The sequence below is a fragment of the Phaseolus vulgaris genome, chromosome 2 (genome assembly GCF_000499845.2).
Source record: "Phaseolus vulgaris cultivar G19833 chromosome 2, P. vulgaris v2.0, whole genome shotgun sequence".
NCBI classification, from domain to species: Eukaryota; Viridiplantae; Streptophyta; class Magnoliopsida; order Fabales; family Fabaceae; genus Phaseolus; species Phaseolus vulgaris.
Genome location: NC_023758.2, coordinates 23355182 through 23373194, shown reverse-complemented (window position 1 = coordinate 23373194; position 18013 = coordinate 23355182). Strand labels below are relative to the sequence as shown.

General features: G+C 32.5%; 1 protein-coding gene across 1 annotated transcript; it reads left to right on the top strand.

Annotated features, from left to right (window-relative positions):
• The first annotated feature begins 5957 nt into the window (after nucleotides 1-5957).
• Nucleotides 5958-9698, top strand: LOC137809222 (uncharacterized). Its single transcript, XM_068610357.1, has 4 exons — nucleotides 5958-8221; nucleotides 8304-8385; nucleotides 8889-9577; nucleotides 9689-9698. Exons 1-4 carry the CDS (start codon nucleotides 5958-5960, stop codon nucleotides 9696-9698), a joined length of 3045 nt encoding a protein of 1014 aa, XP_068466458.1.
• Nucleotides 9699-18013: the final 8315 nt, after the last annotated feature.

Here is an 18013-nt window from a genome sequence, read left to right as displayed (position 1 = left end):
ACAAAAGTAGACAACTTCGTATGATTTACCTTAAAAACACAAAATTAACAAAAATAATAGTTAAGGCCCAAATAAACTCAATTATAAGAATATTAATTAAAACAATGGATTTATTTATTATTATAGTCCAATAATCTATGATTAAGGCTAGTGAGTGTGAATAAATATATGCTCATCATGGATTCAGAGTGAGTAGTATGACAGGTGCATATCTTTGGATGTTAATTTCAATACACGAGTCTTCTGAAAGTATAGTCAAATATCTGAGTATGTTAGTCAGTAGAAATATGACAAGAGTAATGTGGATGATGAACGTGATAGACACTTGATGAAATTATGAAAATGTGTGAATATTGATGGTTTATGTTGATATTTAAAGTTTTATATTTGAACTTTTAAAAATAGCTAGTTTACCATGTGCTTTGTTTTGTATTTGTTTTCTTTAATCTGTGATGATCATGTTAATTTACACGAGAACAAATGAAGTTGCGGGTAATAGAGCTTCTTAGTGAGCAGCCAGAGGAACAAATGTTTTATATTAAATGTTTTGTTTGTAAACTTTTGTGTAAATATTAAAATCCCTATGAAGAGAGATATCTTTTTCAGATACAATTATAAGATAATTGCATATGTTAATTAGATATTGCTTGTTTTACTTTTATTTTATTATATATGTTATTGATGTATAACTGGGTTTCAGATTTCTTTGTTCCATTGGGATTAATATACAAGGGATCTACGAATCCATAAACATCTTCATTCCTGTCATTGATAGAAATCCATGCATATACCTACAAGTTATTAGTTAAAACATAATCAATAATAATTTAACATAAAGTAAATTGAAATATAGGTAAAGATACTTACATCATAAAAAATTGAATTATATTTATATTGAGCTCTTGATCCCCAACTGCAAATTCTAACAAATCTGACGTGTATATGTATAGTGGCATGTCAGTGTTTATTTCAAAAAAATGTATCATCCCACAGAATGTTCATAGGGTTTTGACCAATCTCTCTAGTAGTTGCAGCTAAGTAAGCTATAAAATCGTCAATCGGGACCTCATGCTTCTTTTTCGGATTTAGTTTTCGAAGAGGTTTCTACAAAATAAAAAACATTTGTATTAAATTAGATGTAATATATAAATATAAATTAATATAATTAAATGAAATTATTATCAGAGGTTCTGGTATAATTCGAATGAGGTGTATGGGTCAAGCTACGAATGTCTGAAATGCATCAACCACAATTGTTACCTCATCTGAAGGTAGTGGAACATGAGCATCAGCTACTCGAACTCTTTCCACTGTTACCTTCACCACATCAGAGGAGAGAGGAACGTTATGTAAGGTGGTGGCCTCTTGATAGACTTTTCCAATGGCCACCATCTGAGGAAAGAATTCGTCCTCTACCAGTAGCTCATATTGGCTCATCTGGCCAATGATATCCTCCCCTGATGTTGTAGGAGCCACAAAACTCCCCTTTGTGCTCTTGGGAGCGGGACTAACATGCGCCTCAAGCGGCTCAACACAAACTTGTTGCAATAGAAACTCTTGTCACAACTCTAGCCACACCCATTCAATCTCCTTTATTATTTCCTCCATTAATTCTTGACGTATCTTACTCGTCAGTTTTAGTTTAGTTTGAGGCGGGGAAGGAGGATGAGTGTCATGGTGCAACTCTGAAATAATGTTTAATTCCAACCTCTTTTCTAGCTACACGAACACGACCACAATGGCTCGAGATGAGAAGAAGCACAGAGAGAAAAGAAAAGGAAAACGAAGCACCAGAAGATAAGGAAATACGAAAGTGTAATTGACGTGCTATGAATAAGGGTAATAAAAGACTCTACAAGGGCGATTATTTGGTAAAGCCACTGTTTTAGACAAAAGCGTTTTGTCTAAAACGACAGCTTTACCCCATAGCCGCCATTTTAGAGGAATTTAATTTCAAAAATTTCACCGCGTTTTGAAGGATATCGTTTATCCATAAAAGCGCTGTAAATGTTTTTTCGTAAATGGGCCTTTTTACACTAATGTCTCCACAAGTTACATGTTTTCTTGACATTTCCTCTTATTTGTGTTTTTTTATTTTATTTTTATTCATAACTAACTAAAATGTATTAATTTTTAGGAATTATAGAAATGCATATGAGTGAAGTTGTTGATCTCTCATAAGATTTTTGTTTTTCTTACCATGTTAGTTCATCTGATAATCCTTCCTTTCTTATTATCCTTATTATTCTTGAGGAACCAAATTGTCATCATTGATCTCGTTTATTTTAAATGAGTAATTTAGAACCTATTCTAGAGAGTGTTTGTTGAGTTTATCAAGCCACAATGAGGATGTGTTGGAGATCCCACATCTACTAGAGACACTACAAAAAAACTTGTATAATGCGGCGGTTTTAATATGGCGGTTATTAATAACCGCCACAATCTGCCGTATAATACGACATTTTAGTAACCGCCACAATGATCCTTTAGAATATGGCATTTTTAACCGCCATAATTATCCTCCAAAATAAAATTCCCGCTTTTGCTTTCCCTCCTATACCATTCCTCTTTATTTTCATTTAAAAAAAATTAAAAATTTGTTAAAAATTAATTTTGTTTTTGACCAGCCTTTGGACCAGCCTTGTCTCCCACTCTTTGGACCAACCTTGTCTCCCACTTTGGAAACCAACTTCTTCTCCCTCGTGTCTTCATGAAACCAGCAGCATTTTGTCTTCCTCTTCTTTGGAAACCAACATTGTCTCCCACTTTGGAAACCGTCTTGTAGTGTCTTCATGAAACCAGCACCTTCTGTTCTCCTTCTCCGCTAACGCAACCTTCACGACCCACGAAACCCTCAGGCGAGCTTCACGAAACCCTCTGTCCGCCATTGCCGCTCCGCTCAAGGTTGTTCCTCTGACCTTCAAGAAACCCTGAGTCCGCCATTGTCGCCTTCGCGCCAGGTTTTTCAGGTCTGTGCTCACGAAACCCTAAACCTCTGTCTTGGGAGTGTATTTTTTGAAATTGTTATAGGTTAAAATCGTTAGCAGATTTGGGATTCTATATAGATTAAACAATGTTGCCATGTTCTATTCTAATTCATGTAACAAAACAACTTCACTTCTAATAACTATGAACTTCAAAATATTACCTACTAGGAGACGTTCTGGATCTAACCCGTGATTGTGAGAGGCATTTGCTCGGGCTGAATGAATGACCTACAATGTGTAGGATTTTAAAACAAATGCTACCAATTTTGCTTTACCATATAGAAGGTAATAGAATATAACCTTTCTCTCCACTGAAAATGAATATAACTTGAATCTAAATAATCATAAATTGTTGTGTTAAATGCAGACAAAATTGAAGTACGAGTGAGGATACTTTAGAATTTTATATTGGTCTTATAATTGGGAAAGTTAAAAGACAACTAGTGTTGCTACCTGATAGACAGTTTTTGCTGCTCGTTTTATTGTCAATTCCAACTGCATCAATGCATCTTTAACAAGCATGCCACGAACCAGAGCAGCAACTAAGTTGACCTTCTTTGGACTCTAAAATGCCACAGAAGACAGGGTATATAAAAAGTGTAATCAGTCAGATATGAACCAGACCCTTAAACAATCAATTAGTTTACACATCAAACCAAGGAAGGTATTCCAATAGCTTAAAAAATATGTTCTAACTTGTCTGCAAAAGTTGATAACAGATACTGAATATAGCATTATGAAATAAAGCATTACAACTTTTTAATACTCCTATTATAGCTATGCTGAATATACTTGTGATGATACTCTGATACTTGTTTATATTGCCAAATCAAATCAATGGTTTTCTTTAGCCTGCATTAGTGCTTACTTGAAAACCAAACGCACAGATGTGTGGGAACATTGAAGGTTAGAAATGGAGAGATAAAAAAATATAGTAGATACAGTCAAAGAAAGAGTGGTAAGTAGAAGTAGGATGGGGAACTATGAAACTGGGGGGCAAGATGGAATATAATTATTTGAATGTTATATAGAGACACGTTTTAATATTTTTATTTATCTAACAGATTAGGATCATTTGAACACCCATGGGGGAAAATGTCCATAGATTTAGCTCCTCTAAAGTGAGAGGAATGCAATTCAGCAATTGCTGATTAAAATATTGAAAGTTGAGATTGTAATTAACTTCAGAATTTGTTATTGTTGGAATCACTCCTGACTTACCTAAGTTACAACCTCATTGGGGATTGCCTAAATTGTTCTCAAAGGAGATATGACTAAAGTAGAGTATATACTCGGGTGCAAACCTTGATTTATAAGTCATTTTTATGAGTTTGAGTTAAACTTATACCCAAAGATTAGAAATTAGACATGTACTTGATTTTGTCACAACACTCAACTGTTGATGGTTCAATCAACAGTTATAACTACACTTTATTGGCTTTGTTTTGCTACCTAAATGATGATGGCTTAGTCTCACATTGTTTAGTGATATGACTAAAGCACAGTACACAAGTGGGGTGAATCCAAACCTTGATTTACAAGCCAGTTTTATAAGATTAGGTTAGAGTTATACCCAAAGTTTAGGAGTTACACATGCACTTGATTTTGTCAAAACACTCAACTGTGGATTGTTCGATCAACATTATGTGTACTGTATTAGCTTGGTTGTAGAAGTACAAGCATTGTTTAAAAGTATGTCATTTGGGTTTACATATTCACCTCTTTTTCATCAGTATTATGCCATATTTATATATATATATATAGCAGTTCTGAAATGATATCAAAGATGGTGCAATTCTTGAGTTTGGCAGTGGCAGTTGCACTTGGAAAGATGAAACTAGTCCAGTCCAACAGAGTACAGCAAATTCTTTTACTTTCTCCACTCTCGAAATGATTTTAAAGGAAAAAAAAAATAAAATTTATTTCCTTTTTAAAAATATTTTTTGGCTTGTCAATAGCACCCCGTGGAGTAGTGCAATCACAGAACAGCATTGTGGAGCGGCTAGAGAATGCTACAAATTGAACATTTCTAAATACATTCATCACATGCATTATACTGAATGAATAAAGTAGGATCTGTTTCACTATTTAAGTAATTAAAATACTTTTCCTTCGATGTTGCCATGTCTGGTATATTAAATGTTAAAAGTTTTCATTTGTACTTTTCGGCACTTAAAATTGGAATCATTTCATTCAAAATTCGTTCAATATATACTTGTTCAGGTCTACCAAACATGCTCTTAATGAAGGAATACCAACTACTGCATACAAGAAAACCAAAAGCAAACAATCATAAACACTGATATGCATCTCAAACCTGCTTTATTCCCTTTAATATTGCTTGAACTTTTTCTGGCTTAGTAACAGCTTTCTGCTTCTGATCTTCACCTTTTGAACTACCCAAAATGAAACTGGGACTAAAGGTGACAAAACAGGTGTTTCCTCAGATGAATTTGCCAGTAATGGAGTAGTGCTTGAAATTCCCTGAAACGGAAATAATCAAGTAATAAAATAAAAAAGATGAAGTTAAGAAGAGGGTTAACTACAAAAAGCAAGGGTTCATGTCTTACTTCAACTTTTATTATATATTAGCCTTTACAGACTTAGTTTCATTAATTTGAAGATGACCTGCACGTACTTAAATTTTGATTGCATTGTGTTAGCTTATAGAATGATAATGGTTATTTATAATGGTTATTTGATAATGATTATTTATAGAATGATTAAGAAATTCATAGAGACAACAATTGATCCAAACCAACTTGCAAATTGGTTTGGATCTAACTTTATATTCAACCATCCAGATCTGTTTTGAAGCGTATAGATTGGTTGTATAATTAAAATTTTGTTTGTGTGACCCATAAAATTTACCAAAAGCTAGTTTGGTAAATGTAGGTTCTGATTAACTATTTTATGTAGTTAACACATTTATGTAAGTAATTTTTTGTTATGGTGTTTTGTTTTGTCGTCATGCCAATTGATAAAAGTTGGATTTCTAAACCACGAAACACCATTGAATATGCAAATGGTTTGAATGAATTTTTGGAATTTGCATTTGGACATGCTAATGGTCTTGTCATAAAGTGTCCGTGTTCAAAGTGTGGTTTCAATAAGTGGCAAACAAGGGATGTAGTTCAAGAACACTTAACATGTAGCACTTTTCCTCAAAACTACCAAACTTGGTATATGCACGGTGAAGGACTAAGTGGAAATGAGTTTGTGGTTGTTCCAAGTGCGCATGTCATTGAAGATGTCATAGAATCTCATAATCCAATGGAAGACATGTTGAACGAGGCATTTGGGTTTGTGGGGCACCACGATGATCACATTGATGAGGGTACTCAAGATGATGGTGTACAAGATGATATGTTGCATGGTGAAGGAAATACAAACTTTGATGCGTTGTTGAAGGACAATAATGAACCACTATATGAAGGTTGTACCAAGTATTCAAAGTTATCATTCATGTTGAAGTTGTATCATATAAAATGCATGTGTAGAATGAGTGATAAAGCAATGACCATGATTCTAAACTTGCTAAAGGACGCATTTGAACATGCTAAGTTTCCTAACTCATTTTATGAGGCCAAGAATGTGATTAACAAACTTGGTCTTAATTATGTCAAAATACCAGCTTGTCCAAAAGATTGCATGCTATATTGGGGTGAAGAGAATGAAAGCTTAGAAGAATGTAAACGGTGCAAAATGTCTAAGTGGAAAGATAAAGATAAGAAACAATATGCAAAGATCTTGCGTTACTTTCCATTGAAGTCAAGATTGCAACGATTGTTTATGAGTTCTAAGACAACTGAATCTATGACATGGCATGCATCAGAGGATAACCAGGATGGGTTGATGAGGCATCCTAGAGATTCTGAGGCTTGGAAAGCATTTGATGTATTACATCCAGAATTTGCAAATGATCCTCGAAATGTACGACTGGGCTTAGCTAGTGATGGCTTCAACCCTTTCGGAACCATGAGTACAAGCTATAGTATATGGCCAGTAGTCCTCATCCCATACAATCGTCCTCCTTGGGAGTGTATGAAGCAAACCTCTTTTATCCTATCCATGATAATTCCTGGAAAACAAATGACAGGAAACGACATTGATGTATACTTACAACCACTCATAAAAGAATTAAAGGAGCTCTGGTTCGATGGAGTGCAAACTTTTGATTATTCGAAAAAAGAAATGTTTACATTGCGAGCGGCTTTGTTGTGGACAATTAGTGACTTCCCTGGCCTAGGCAATTTATCTGGATGGAACACGCACACTGGTCTTGCTTGCCCAACTTGTAACTTTGACACTGAGTCTTCTTTGTTGTATAGGGGCAAATACAGCTTTATGGGACACCGTCGATTTTTACATAAAGAACATAGATTCAGATTGAGTCGTTCTCTTTTTTACGGAAGAACTGAACTAAGGGAAGCACCAGAACATTTGTCAGGGTCAGACATATTTAAACAAGTTGAGGGTATCAATGTTACATTTGGAAAACCATTAGAACCTACGGATACAAGTAAAAGGGGTCGGGGAAAGAATGTTCTTGAAGTTGTTGGAGCAGAACAATGGAAAAAGAGAAGTATATTTTTTGATCTTCCTTATTGGGAGACGAACTTGTTACACCATTGTCTAGATGTCATGCATATTGAAAAAAATGTTTGTGACAATGTTTTGTATACATTACTCAATGACCCTAAGAAATTAAAAGATAATTTAAAAGCCCGAAAGGTACTTAAAGAAATGGGTATAAGGAATGAACTTTGGCCAGATGAAAGAGGAAGATTTCGGCCAAGTGTGTTTTCATTGTCAAAACCAAAGAAAAAAACGTTTTTACAAACACTGAAAGATGTGAAAATGCCAGATGGATACTCGAGTAATATTTCAAGGTGTATTGATTTGAAAGCTGGAAAGATTTTTGGCCTTAAGAGTCATGATTGTCATATTCTTATGGAACATTTACTACCCATTGCCATACGTAATGTTTTACCAAACAATGTGACTGCAGTGATAGTAGAACTATGTTCATTTTTTCGACAATTATGTGGCAAAAGTTTAAGCCAAACCGAACTTGATAAACTTCAGTCCCGCATCATTGAAACTCTTTGCCACATGGAAATGTTGTTCCCTCCTACCTTTTTTACAGTTATGGTGCACTTAACTTGTCACTTAGTTGGTGAGGCCAAACTTGGAGGCCCGGTTCATTATCGTTGGATGTATCCCATAGAAAGGTAAATGTTTTTGGCACACATAGATTTTGAAGTTTTTTTAAGCTTCATATTTGATTATCCTAATTGAAAAATTATTTTATAGGTATTTTGGACATTTAAAATTATATGTTCGAAACAAGGCACAACCTGAAGGTTCCATTGTCGAAGGATACCTAGCTGAAGAGGTTCTGACCTTTACCTCTGAATAAATGGAAGGGGTTGAGACAAGAAATAACAGGCCTTCACGTGTGGATGATTCTTGTAATACAAATATGCCACAATTGAGTACCATTTTCCCACCAATTGGTAGAGTAGTAAGTGCCTCTTCAACTTTTGAGTTGTCAACCATGCAAAGAACTCAAGCACATCGATATGTGTTATTTAATTGCCCTGAAGTTACCCCTTTCATTCAGTGAGTGTTAACACAACTATAAATTTAATTATATTCAAAATGTGTCCTTAATGGAATCATTAGTAACACATTGGTTATGATTATTTTCTTAGGGAATTTAAAAGTCATTTGCGAAGGAGGTTTAGAGGGAGAAGAATTTCAAATATAGAGATAGAAAGGATTGTTAATAAGGATTTCATGAATTGGTTTCCTCAAAGGGTACGTAGAAACTGTTTTTATAATTGTTTTATTAAAGTTTGTAACATATGTTCACACATTCAATCCTTATTTTTGTAGATTAATAACCCAGACATTTCAAGTACAGTGTCAAATGATCTTAAGTATCTATCTCAAGGTCCGACTCCACATGCTAGAAGATTTTCTGCCTTCAATGTAAATGGATTCAAGTTTAGGACCGAAAGTCGAGAACATGGGTTAAAAACCCAAAACAGTGGAGTTTACTTAACTTCATCAACATCATGTGTTGCAAGTATGGCTGATCAAAACATTAGGGAAGCGGATTTGGCATACTATGGAAAATTAGAAGATATAATTGAGCTTAATTACTATGGTCGTTTTAAAGTGACATTGTTCAAATGTAAATGGGCTGACACCACAAGAGATAGGGGGCTTAGAAAGGATCCGTGGGGTTTTAATTCTATTAATTTTTCAAGATTAATTCACATGGGAGATCGTGAGGAGCATGATCCATATATTGAAGCTTCACAAGCTGAAATGGTATATTATGTTAATGATGAAGTTAACAAGGATTGGAAAATTGTCGTCCACTTCAAACCACGAGACTTGTATGATATGGGAGAAGGAGATAATGAAGTTTGTGAACTGGAACCATGTCCACAACAAGATTTAAACCATTTTTTCAACGAGTCTGAACATTTGCCATTGTTTAGGGATGATGAAGATGATGAATTATTAAACGAGGATAACAATGATCACGAACTTCATGAAAATGACTCAATGTCAGAGTAATAATAAGCTTGGTCTGTTAATAAAACTGCACATCTATTTGATTATGTACTTTGATATGCATTGTTATATCTTGTTTTTGTATTTTATTCTTTCCTTTTTATGTGCAGATATGCCTAAGCCTAAGAGGATTAAGAACTTGCTTAAGGCAATTGGTGGACATAGTTCAGACACATCTGTGAGGAACTATGTTCAACCTAATGACACGCCTCAAACTACACGTCAACAAATAACTAAATCTGGTCAACCACATATTGGATCTCCATTACCACAAGCATCTGGACATACACCACCACAAATCTCAAAATCTGCACAACCACGAGATTTACAACCTACTTTTGAATCAGCAGCGCTACCACAAACTGAGTCTACTCAACCACCAATCTCACAATCTGCACAACCTGAAGGCACATCTGAGTATGCACAACCACACACATCTGACTCTGCACTACCACATACATCTGAGTCTACACTGCCACATACATCCGAGTCTACACAACCACATACCCCTCAATCTGCACAACCGCATACATTAGAATCTGAAGCAGAAAGGGTGGCACCAAAAAAAGGCAGACATTCAAACCACTATTGGTTTGTTGATACTATAGGTAAACATATGTTAATTTTGTTGTTGTGTTTTTCTTTTTCATTTAATTACTTTCATTGCAGATACCTTAATGTATTATACTTTATAGATGAGCATGGAGTTACTCAGAAAACGAAGCTCAAGGTTAGGGATGCTCATAATTTGCCCATTGGAACACGTGTGGTTGTCAACTATGATGATAACTTTCAACCCATTGGAGAAGCATGTGGTTTGCTTGCTGGAGTTTGTGGACAGCTAGCAGCAAATCATATATTGTTGCCTATAAGTTTTGAAAGTTGGTCATTTGTGCCTGATACTTACAAGGATACTATATGGGAGAGTGCACTGAAGGTAATTGACCCTACATTCAATAAAACATTAAATATGTACATTCTTATTTCAGTTTTTGAATATATATGTGGACTAACAATTGTATTATTTGAAGAGTCGTTTTTGCTTCATGGTAAATGAAGATCTCGCTAAGAGAGATGTTATGTTCAAAATTGGCAAATTGTGGAGGGAGTATAGATGCAAGCTCTGGAATGAATTCTATGACCCAGTGTTAAGCAGAAATGACTTGATAAAGAATGTTCCAGATGGTCTTAACATGGAGCAGTGGGCTATATTTGTGGATTATCGTCTCAAGCCTTCCACAGTGGTACATACTTTTCATTTCATATATTTCTCACTCAACTTGATTTTAAATTTGCAAAAACTGATTTCATTTTATTGTGTAGAAACTGTGTAACAGGAATAGAGAGATAAGAAAGAAACAAACTATTCCTCACACTGGTGGAGCTATGGCATTGTCAAGAAGGAGGGATAATCTGGTATATTTACATATATGTAGCTTTGTGAATTTGGCATATATTTTGATTTATAATATATTATGTATTTTTGTAATTATATTATCCTTTTTGGAATGTATAGAAAATTGAGACTGGTAGGAACATTGGCCGAGCTGAGATGTGGAAGATCACACACAAGAGGAAGAATGGCACGTATGTTAATGATGAAGCTATGGAGATTGGGGTAACTTCTAATTATATCAGTTTTGAACCTCTCATTTTCTTCTTTATGTTGAACAGAGTAATTGTTTTCTGTATATACTATTTTTGAGACATACTATTTGGATTTGGATACTGATTTGGATATTGTTTTAGACTATTTTGGACTATTTTAGATACTGTCTTAGACTGTTTTGGGTTATTTTGGACACTGTCTTGGACTGTTTTAGGAACATATTGTCTCTACCATGGGTATATATTGTTTTGGACTGTTTTGGATTGTTTTGGGCTATTTTGGATACTGTCTTGGATTGTTTTGGGAACATATTGTGTCTGCCATGAGTATATACTATTTTGGACTGTTTTGAGCTATTTTGGATACTGTCTTGAATTGTTTTCGATTGTTTTGGGAACACTTTGTCTCTACCATGAGTATATATTGTTTTGGACTGTTTTGAATTGTTTTAGGCTATTTTGGATACTGTCTTGAACTATTTTGGATTGTTTTGGGAACATATTGTCTCTATCATGGCTATATATTGTTTTGGACTATTTCGGACTGTTTTGAGCTATTTTGGATACTGTCTTGAATTGTTTTCGATTGTTTTGGGAACACTTTGTCTCTACCATGAGTATATATTGTTTTGGACTATTTTGAATTGTTTTGGGCTATTTTGGATACTGTCTTGAACTGTTTTGGATTGTTTTGGGAACATATTGTCTCTATCATGGATATATATTGTTTTGGACTATTTTGGATTGTTTTGGCCTATTTTGGATACTTCCTTGGACTGTTTTGGACACTGTTTTGGGAACATATTGTCTCTACCATGGGTATATATTGTTTTGGACTGTTTTGGATTGTTTTAGGCTATTTTGGATATTGTCTTGGACTGTTTTAGACTGTTTTGGGAACATATTGTCTCTACCATGGGTATATATTGTTTTGGACTGTTTTGGATTGTTTTGGGCTATTTTGGATACTGTCTTAGACTGTTTTGGGAAGACGAACATTAAAGTTGGTTGCTTCCATTTTTATGTAGGATAAAATTGATGAGTTAATGCTGGAAAATCCAGAAACTGCATCACATATATCTCCAAATGATCCTGTTGGTGTCATTTTTGGAAAGGAGCATCCAGGGAGGGTCAGAGGACTTTCATATGGAGCTTGTCCTACCCTTGCTTTCAAGAAATCCACAATAAGGGTAAGCAATATGAATAATGGTTCCTCTAGTGGTGGGTCTTCAACAAATGTTGAAGAAAAGGTAGAAAAGATGGCAACAGAACTTGCAGTTGTAAGGAGCCAAATGCATACTATGCTAGCCTACATTGCTTCTAGACTAGACGTGCCGGAACATGTTGCTGCAATGGCAGCAAATTTGGTACAAGCATCTATTAATGAGGTATAAATTACTATACTTAAAATTTTATTATAATATTGTTTTCATTTATTTTTTTAAAATTGTCAATTAATTTTAAACATATTTTAACTTATTCCAGGCACCGGATGTTGCTAGTGGTGCTCCATCACCAAACCAGAATATAAGATCAAGTGGAGGGAGTAAGACAAATTAGGATTGAGAATTTACTTGTAATATGTTTAGAAAATGAAACAATTTACATTTTGACAATTTAATTTACTTGTTGTTTGGATTAGTTTGACATTATCAACTTTGTTATTTCAATGAATGAATGAACTCATCTTTTGATTATTATATTTCTCAATTTTAAATATATTATGAAATTAGTTTATGTTATAACTTAATTATATATATTATGAAACATAATATCAAATTAATTAATATTATAAAATCAAATTATAAAATAGAATTAAATAAATTATTATAAATATTAAAAATAAAATTAAAGTTTAATTATAATATCAAATTAAATAATATTATGAAATCAAATTATAAAATAGAATTAAATAAATTATTATAAATATTAAAAATAAAATTAAATATTTAATATTCGAATTATTACAGTTATAAAGTGGCGGTTAAAACTGCCACTATTTACGTAAGAATTGGTTTACCCAATTTTAAAATTACGACATTTATAACTGACGTCAATTGCACGCTTAAAACCGTCACATTATACAATGCATACTATGGCGTCTGCTACAACGGTTCTCATTTGACCGCCACATTAAACTTTGTGGCAGCAAGAATTCTGGCGATACGCAATACCGCCACAGACGTATAATGCGGCGGTTAAAAACGCCAGTTTTTACGAAAATAACCGCCGCATTATACACGTTTTTTTGTAGTGAGATTAGGATATTTCATAGTTTATAAGTGGGTGCAAACCTCACCTTATAAGCCGGTTTATGAGATTAAGTTAGGTTTAAAGTCCAGAAAAAAAATTGGATTCTAAATTAGTTTCTATTATTGTTAAATAGTTTCAAAATTGGTATATAATTAGCAACCAAGGTTTTTGCTACCAAATTTAGAAACTAAATAATTGGTAGTTAAAACCTTGGTTGCTAATTAGATATCAATTTAGAAACTATTTAACAATAATAGAAACTAATTTAGAAACCAATTTTTTTTTAGTTTCTAAAATGCTCTCTAATTTAGTTACTATTGCAACTAATTATTTTGATCTCTAAAAATTGGTTTCTATTTCATGATTTTCTTGTAATGTTTGTTATTCTATATAAATTCTTAACGTAATCAAATTTGTTACACCCACAAGAAAAAATAATAAAAATTATACTTGCTCAGTATATAAGCGAAGCTACTTTTTATTCATATTTTACATGTTCAATAGATTTTAAATAAATTGCCGTAGAATATATCTTCCAATTAATGTACTAATAAAAAAAAAGTAACGAGGTTTGAATTTTAGAAGTTAATAAAAAAAACACAAGGTAGATTTGGGTTGGCAAACTATGAAATTTAAAGTTAGAAATCCGCATGATATTGTTCTCAAAAAGAAATTTAAAATGTGTGACTCTTAAATAATAAATAAGTTCTATTATTTTTTATCAATAAGAAAAAATAAATAAATATGAATCATTTTAGGGTTGGTCCAACCCTATTACAAATCAAACCAAAAACAACCAACTACTCTTCTCAACCAAACTTAAACTACTAAACAAAGAAACATAACACCACACAAGTTGAGCTGATGTGAGTTGATTTTAGGATTTCACATTTTAATTGGTTGCTCTTGTTTATGATTTTGAGATTAGCAATTTAAAGTGAGAACCCTAAGAAGATTCCCATTGAACACGAACTTAACCAAGTGGTTAAGTAAGTGTGAAGGTTCACTTCAGAAGGATAAAGAGAAAAACCCAAGAATATTGTGTGTATGATGCAAGGGCAAAAATTAAAGAGCATAAAATGAAGCAAGGAATGAAGAATATGACCGAATGGAAAAAGACACAGAACATAATGAAGAAAGTAAAAGGCGAAATGGAAAAGAATGAAAAAGATTATATGAAGAAAGCTTATGGAGAATGGGGAAGATGAACACGCCACTTGGAGGGTGGGGAAACTCCAAGATAAGTGAATGAAGAGCCGCCACTTGAAATGCTCACACGCTCAAGATAAGACCCAAAATTATTTAGGAGACAAAACTCACTAATCACTCAAGCAGAGTTTCTTTACTATATTCAAATCTATGTGAAAATACATGAGGCAAGACACCCTATTTATAGGAAGGGGTGCCTTGGTGGGCAAGATGGGTGAAGGGTAGAAATGGCAAGGGAGAGGGGATGCCTAGGGTGTTGACCATGGTCAAACCCGCACCTTTAGGCATGGCTTCTAGAAGGTAGGTTAAAAACCCTAATTTTAGGTGCCTTGTCTTGAAAATGTGGGCTTGGTACAAGCTCATTTCGCTAAGTACACCCTCTTTTATGCTATGTGAACCTACTCTATCCTATTTTGCTATTTGGACCCCAAAAGTGAGTTCAAACTATTTACAAACATGTTTTTGTCTTTTCAGAAGACCATAAGAAAGAACAGTTGATGTTCTGATTTATGCCAAGTTATTCTTCTACTTGTATTCGTTTAATATTTGGTGGAGACTTGACTTGATTGCTAAGATGACTATTCATAGTGTGAATTGTCTTTTGAGTCCTTGGCATCTTCTTGGCTACTTGGATTGTATCACAAGTCTCATACTCAAACTAAAATCCTATAAAGTCAAGGGCTTTAAATCATAAACAAACACGTCAATGGGTCCAACTTTAAACACCAATCCAACCAGGAAAAACAAATGTGTCCAACTTTAGATGTAATCCAAGACTAGACCTTTAGTTGGACCAAAGAAAAATTTCGAAATCATCTATCACTCCACCTTTAAAGATGAATTTATTGTTATGCCTCAAAATCTCACCCACAACTGCAATCTAGACACTTTTCCAAAAGACATTAGAAATATATCATATTATAACAATTCGTCTTTGAAGCTTTCCTACACTTAATTTTTAAATATAGCAGAGCGGATAAGATCAAATTTTTTAGACTAAATATATTAAATATTTAAACACAACATGAAAAAACAATTATCTCAAATTAAATCTCTTACACCAAACAAGAATAAGCAAGAATAAACAGCTTAAAAAGATGGATGCAAATACAGTAAAATTTATGGATCTTGTGTAATTTTATTTTGTTTTTACAAAGTTAAGTAAATTTTTAAAAAATTACAAAAATGAGTAAATTTGTAAGAAACACTACTATAAAATTATTGAATAAAACTAATTTTAAAGATAAAAAATAATTATTTGCTATATTGATTAAACTATATACCATTATTAAAAAAATTATTAGTATCTAAATTAGTTTTTATTATTAATAAATAGTTTATAAATTAGTATCTAATTAATTACCTAGATTTTAGCTACTAATTATTTAGATTCTAAAATTGATAACTAAAACCTTAATAACTAATTAAATATTAATTTAAAAATTATTTATTAATAATAGAACTAATTTAGATATCAATAATTTTTTATTTTATAAAATAGTATATAATTTAGTCAGCATAGTAATTAATTATTTTTTAATTTTAAAATTAACTTATATTTAATAGTTTTCTTATAGTGAAAAAAGGGATATTTTAGTTTAGTTTGAATAAGTAATCCATGATTTTCATTTATTTACTCCAAAAACCAACTTCTAATTCTTTTATTTTATTTTTTTATATCGTTTTTCATTTTTATTTTTTTTAATTTTTTGGTTTTTCAATTTTTCTATTTTTTCAGTTTTTGTGAAATAACATAAATTATATTTAATTTTTTATGTTATTTATTTTTTAAATTGTGTATTTAATTATTTTTAATGGAATATAATTTAGATAAATTATTATTATAATTTAAACAAATATTTAGTTCGTTTAAGTAGTTAATTGATTTAATTTTTTTTAAATTATTTAATTATTTATAATTGAATATAATTAAGATAATTTATTATTGTAATTTAAATAAATATTTAATTATTTTAAGTAATTAATTTATTTATTATTTTAATTTAATAAAATATTTAATAATAACATAATAAAATTCAAAACCAAAAGAAATTGAAAAACAAAAAAAAAATCATAAATCATACCTTCAAGCACGACTTGAGTTAAAAAAAATAGAAATTATTTCTTGAAGGACAACTTCTAATTTGAAAAATAAAATTCATGAAAAAAAATCGTTGCATTTAAACACCACTTCATTAAATTAAAACCATCATCTTTTATATGACTTAATCATTTTTATAATTGTTTTAAAACTTACCTATTTTAATAAAACAAAATTACATGATATCAGTGATTTTTCCACAAACAAATATACCTTAATTTAATGGAAACATGTTATATATGCTAAGAAAGAAAGAAAAAAAGTACAATCAATTTTCCTCTCTTGATGGTTTGGAAAATACATATGTTTTCCTCTCTTGATGGTTTGGAAAATACATATGTTGTTTCAAAATTTTAGGCTGATCCTAATGGGATGGAGGAGGATGACAGTGATACTGGGGAGGAAATAGTTTGCACTAAAAGAAAATCAGGCAGACCACCTAAGGGGACTGGTAAATCCAAAAAAACTGCTAAGGCAGTTCTCTCTACAACGTCACAATAAAGGTCTCTTCATTTTTCTAGAATGTTAGAGGATTGTGAAACCACAAAATTGTGGAGATGTTGATTAGTTTATTTAAACTACATAAAGTTCTCCTGATTTATCTTGTCGAACCTATGATGTCGTACATTGATGCTTTCAATGTCCTTTTCAAATCTGTTAATATGCATTTGGTGGCTACATTTCCTATTGTTAATAAAGTTGTTAAGCTTTGGTGTTTGTCGGTTCCTAATCTTGTCCAAAATTTCTTGGTCAATAATCAGTTTATTTTTGTAACTTGTCTTTTGCATGATAAATGTTTTAGCTTTGCATGTGTTTATGGTGTTAACACATACCTGGATAGATAGTTTTTGTGGAGGGATCTTAGTTCCTTCACATAGCTTTGGTGTATTGTAGGAGATTTTAATGGTGTGCTCTCGGCGGATGACTGTAAAGGGGGGTGGCTCCTAATCAGGTTTCTTGTAATGAATTCCTTGATTGGATTAATACTAATGATTTTTCTTGTATGTCTTTTACTAGATCTTGTTATACTTGGTGTAATGGAAGGAGAGGGTTGCATATAATTCATATAAGGCTGGATAGGGCTTTATGTAATGGAGTGTGTCTGGATGAATGGGATTCTTGTACTTATCAGGTTCTTGTTAAAAATTGTTCTAATCATTTCCCTATTCTTGCTAGTAATTCTTTGAGGAAGGTTAATAATTTTCATTTCTTTTCTATGTGGCTTCAGGACACTTCATGTCTGAAGCTTATTCATGATTCTTGG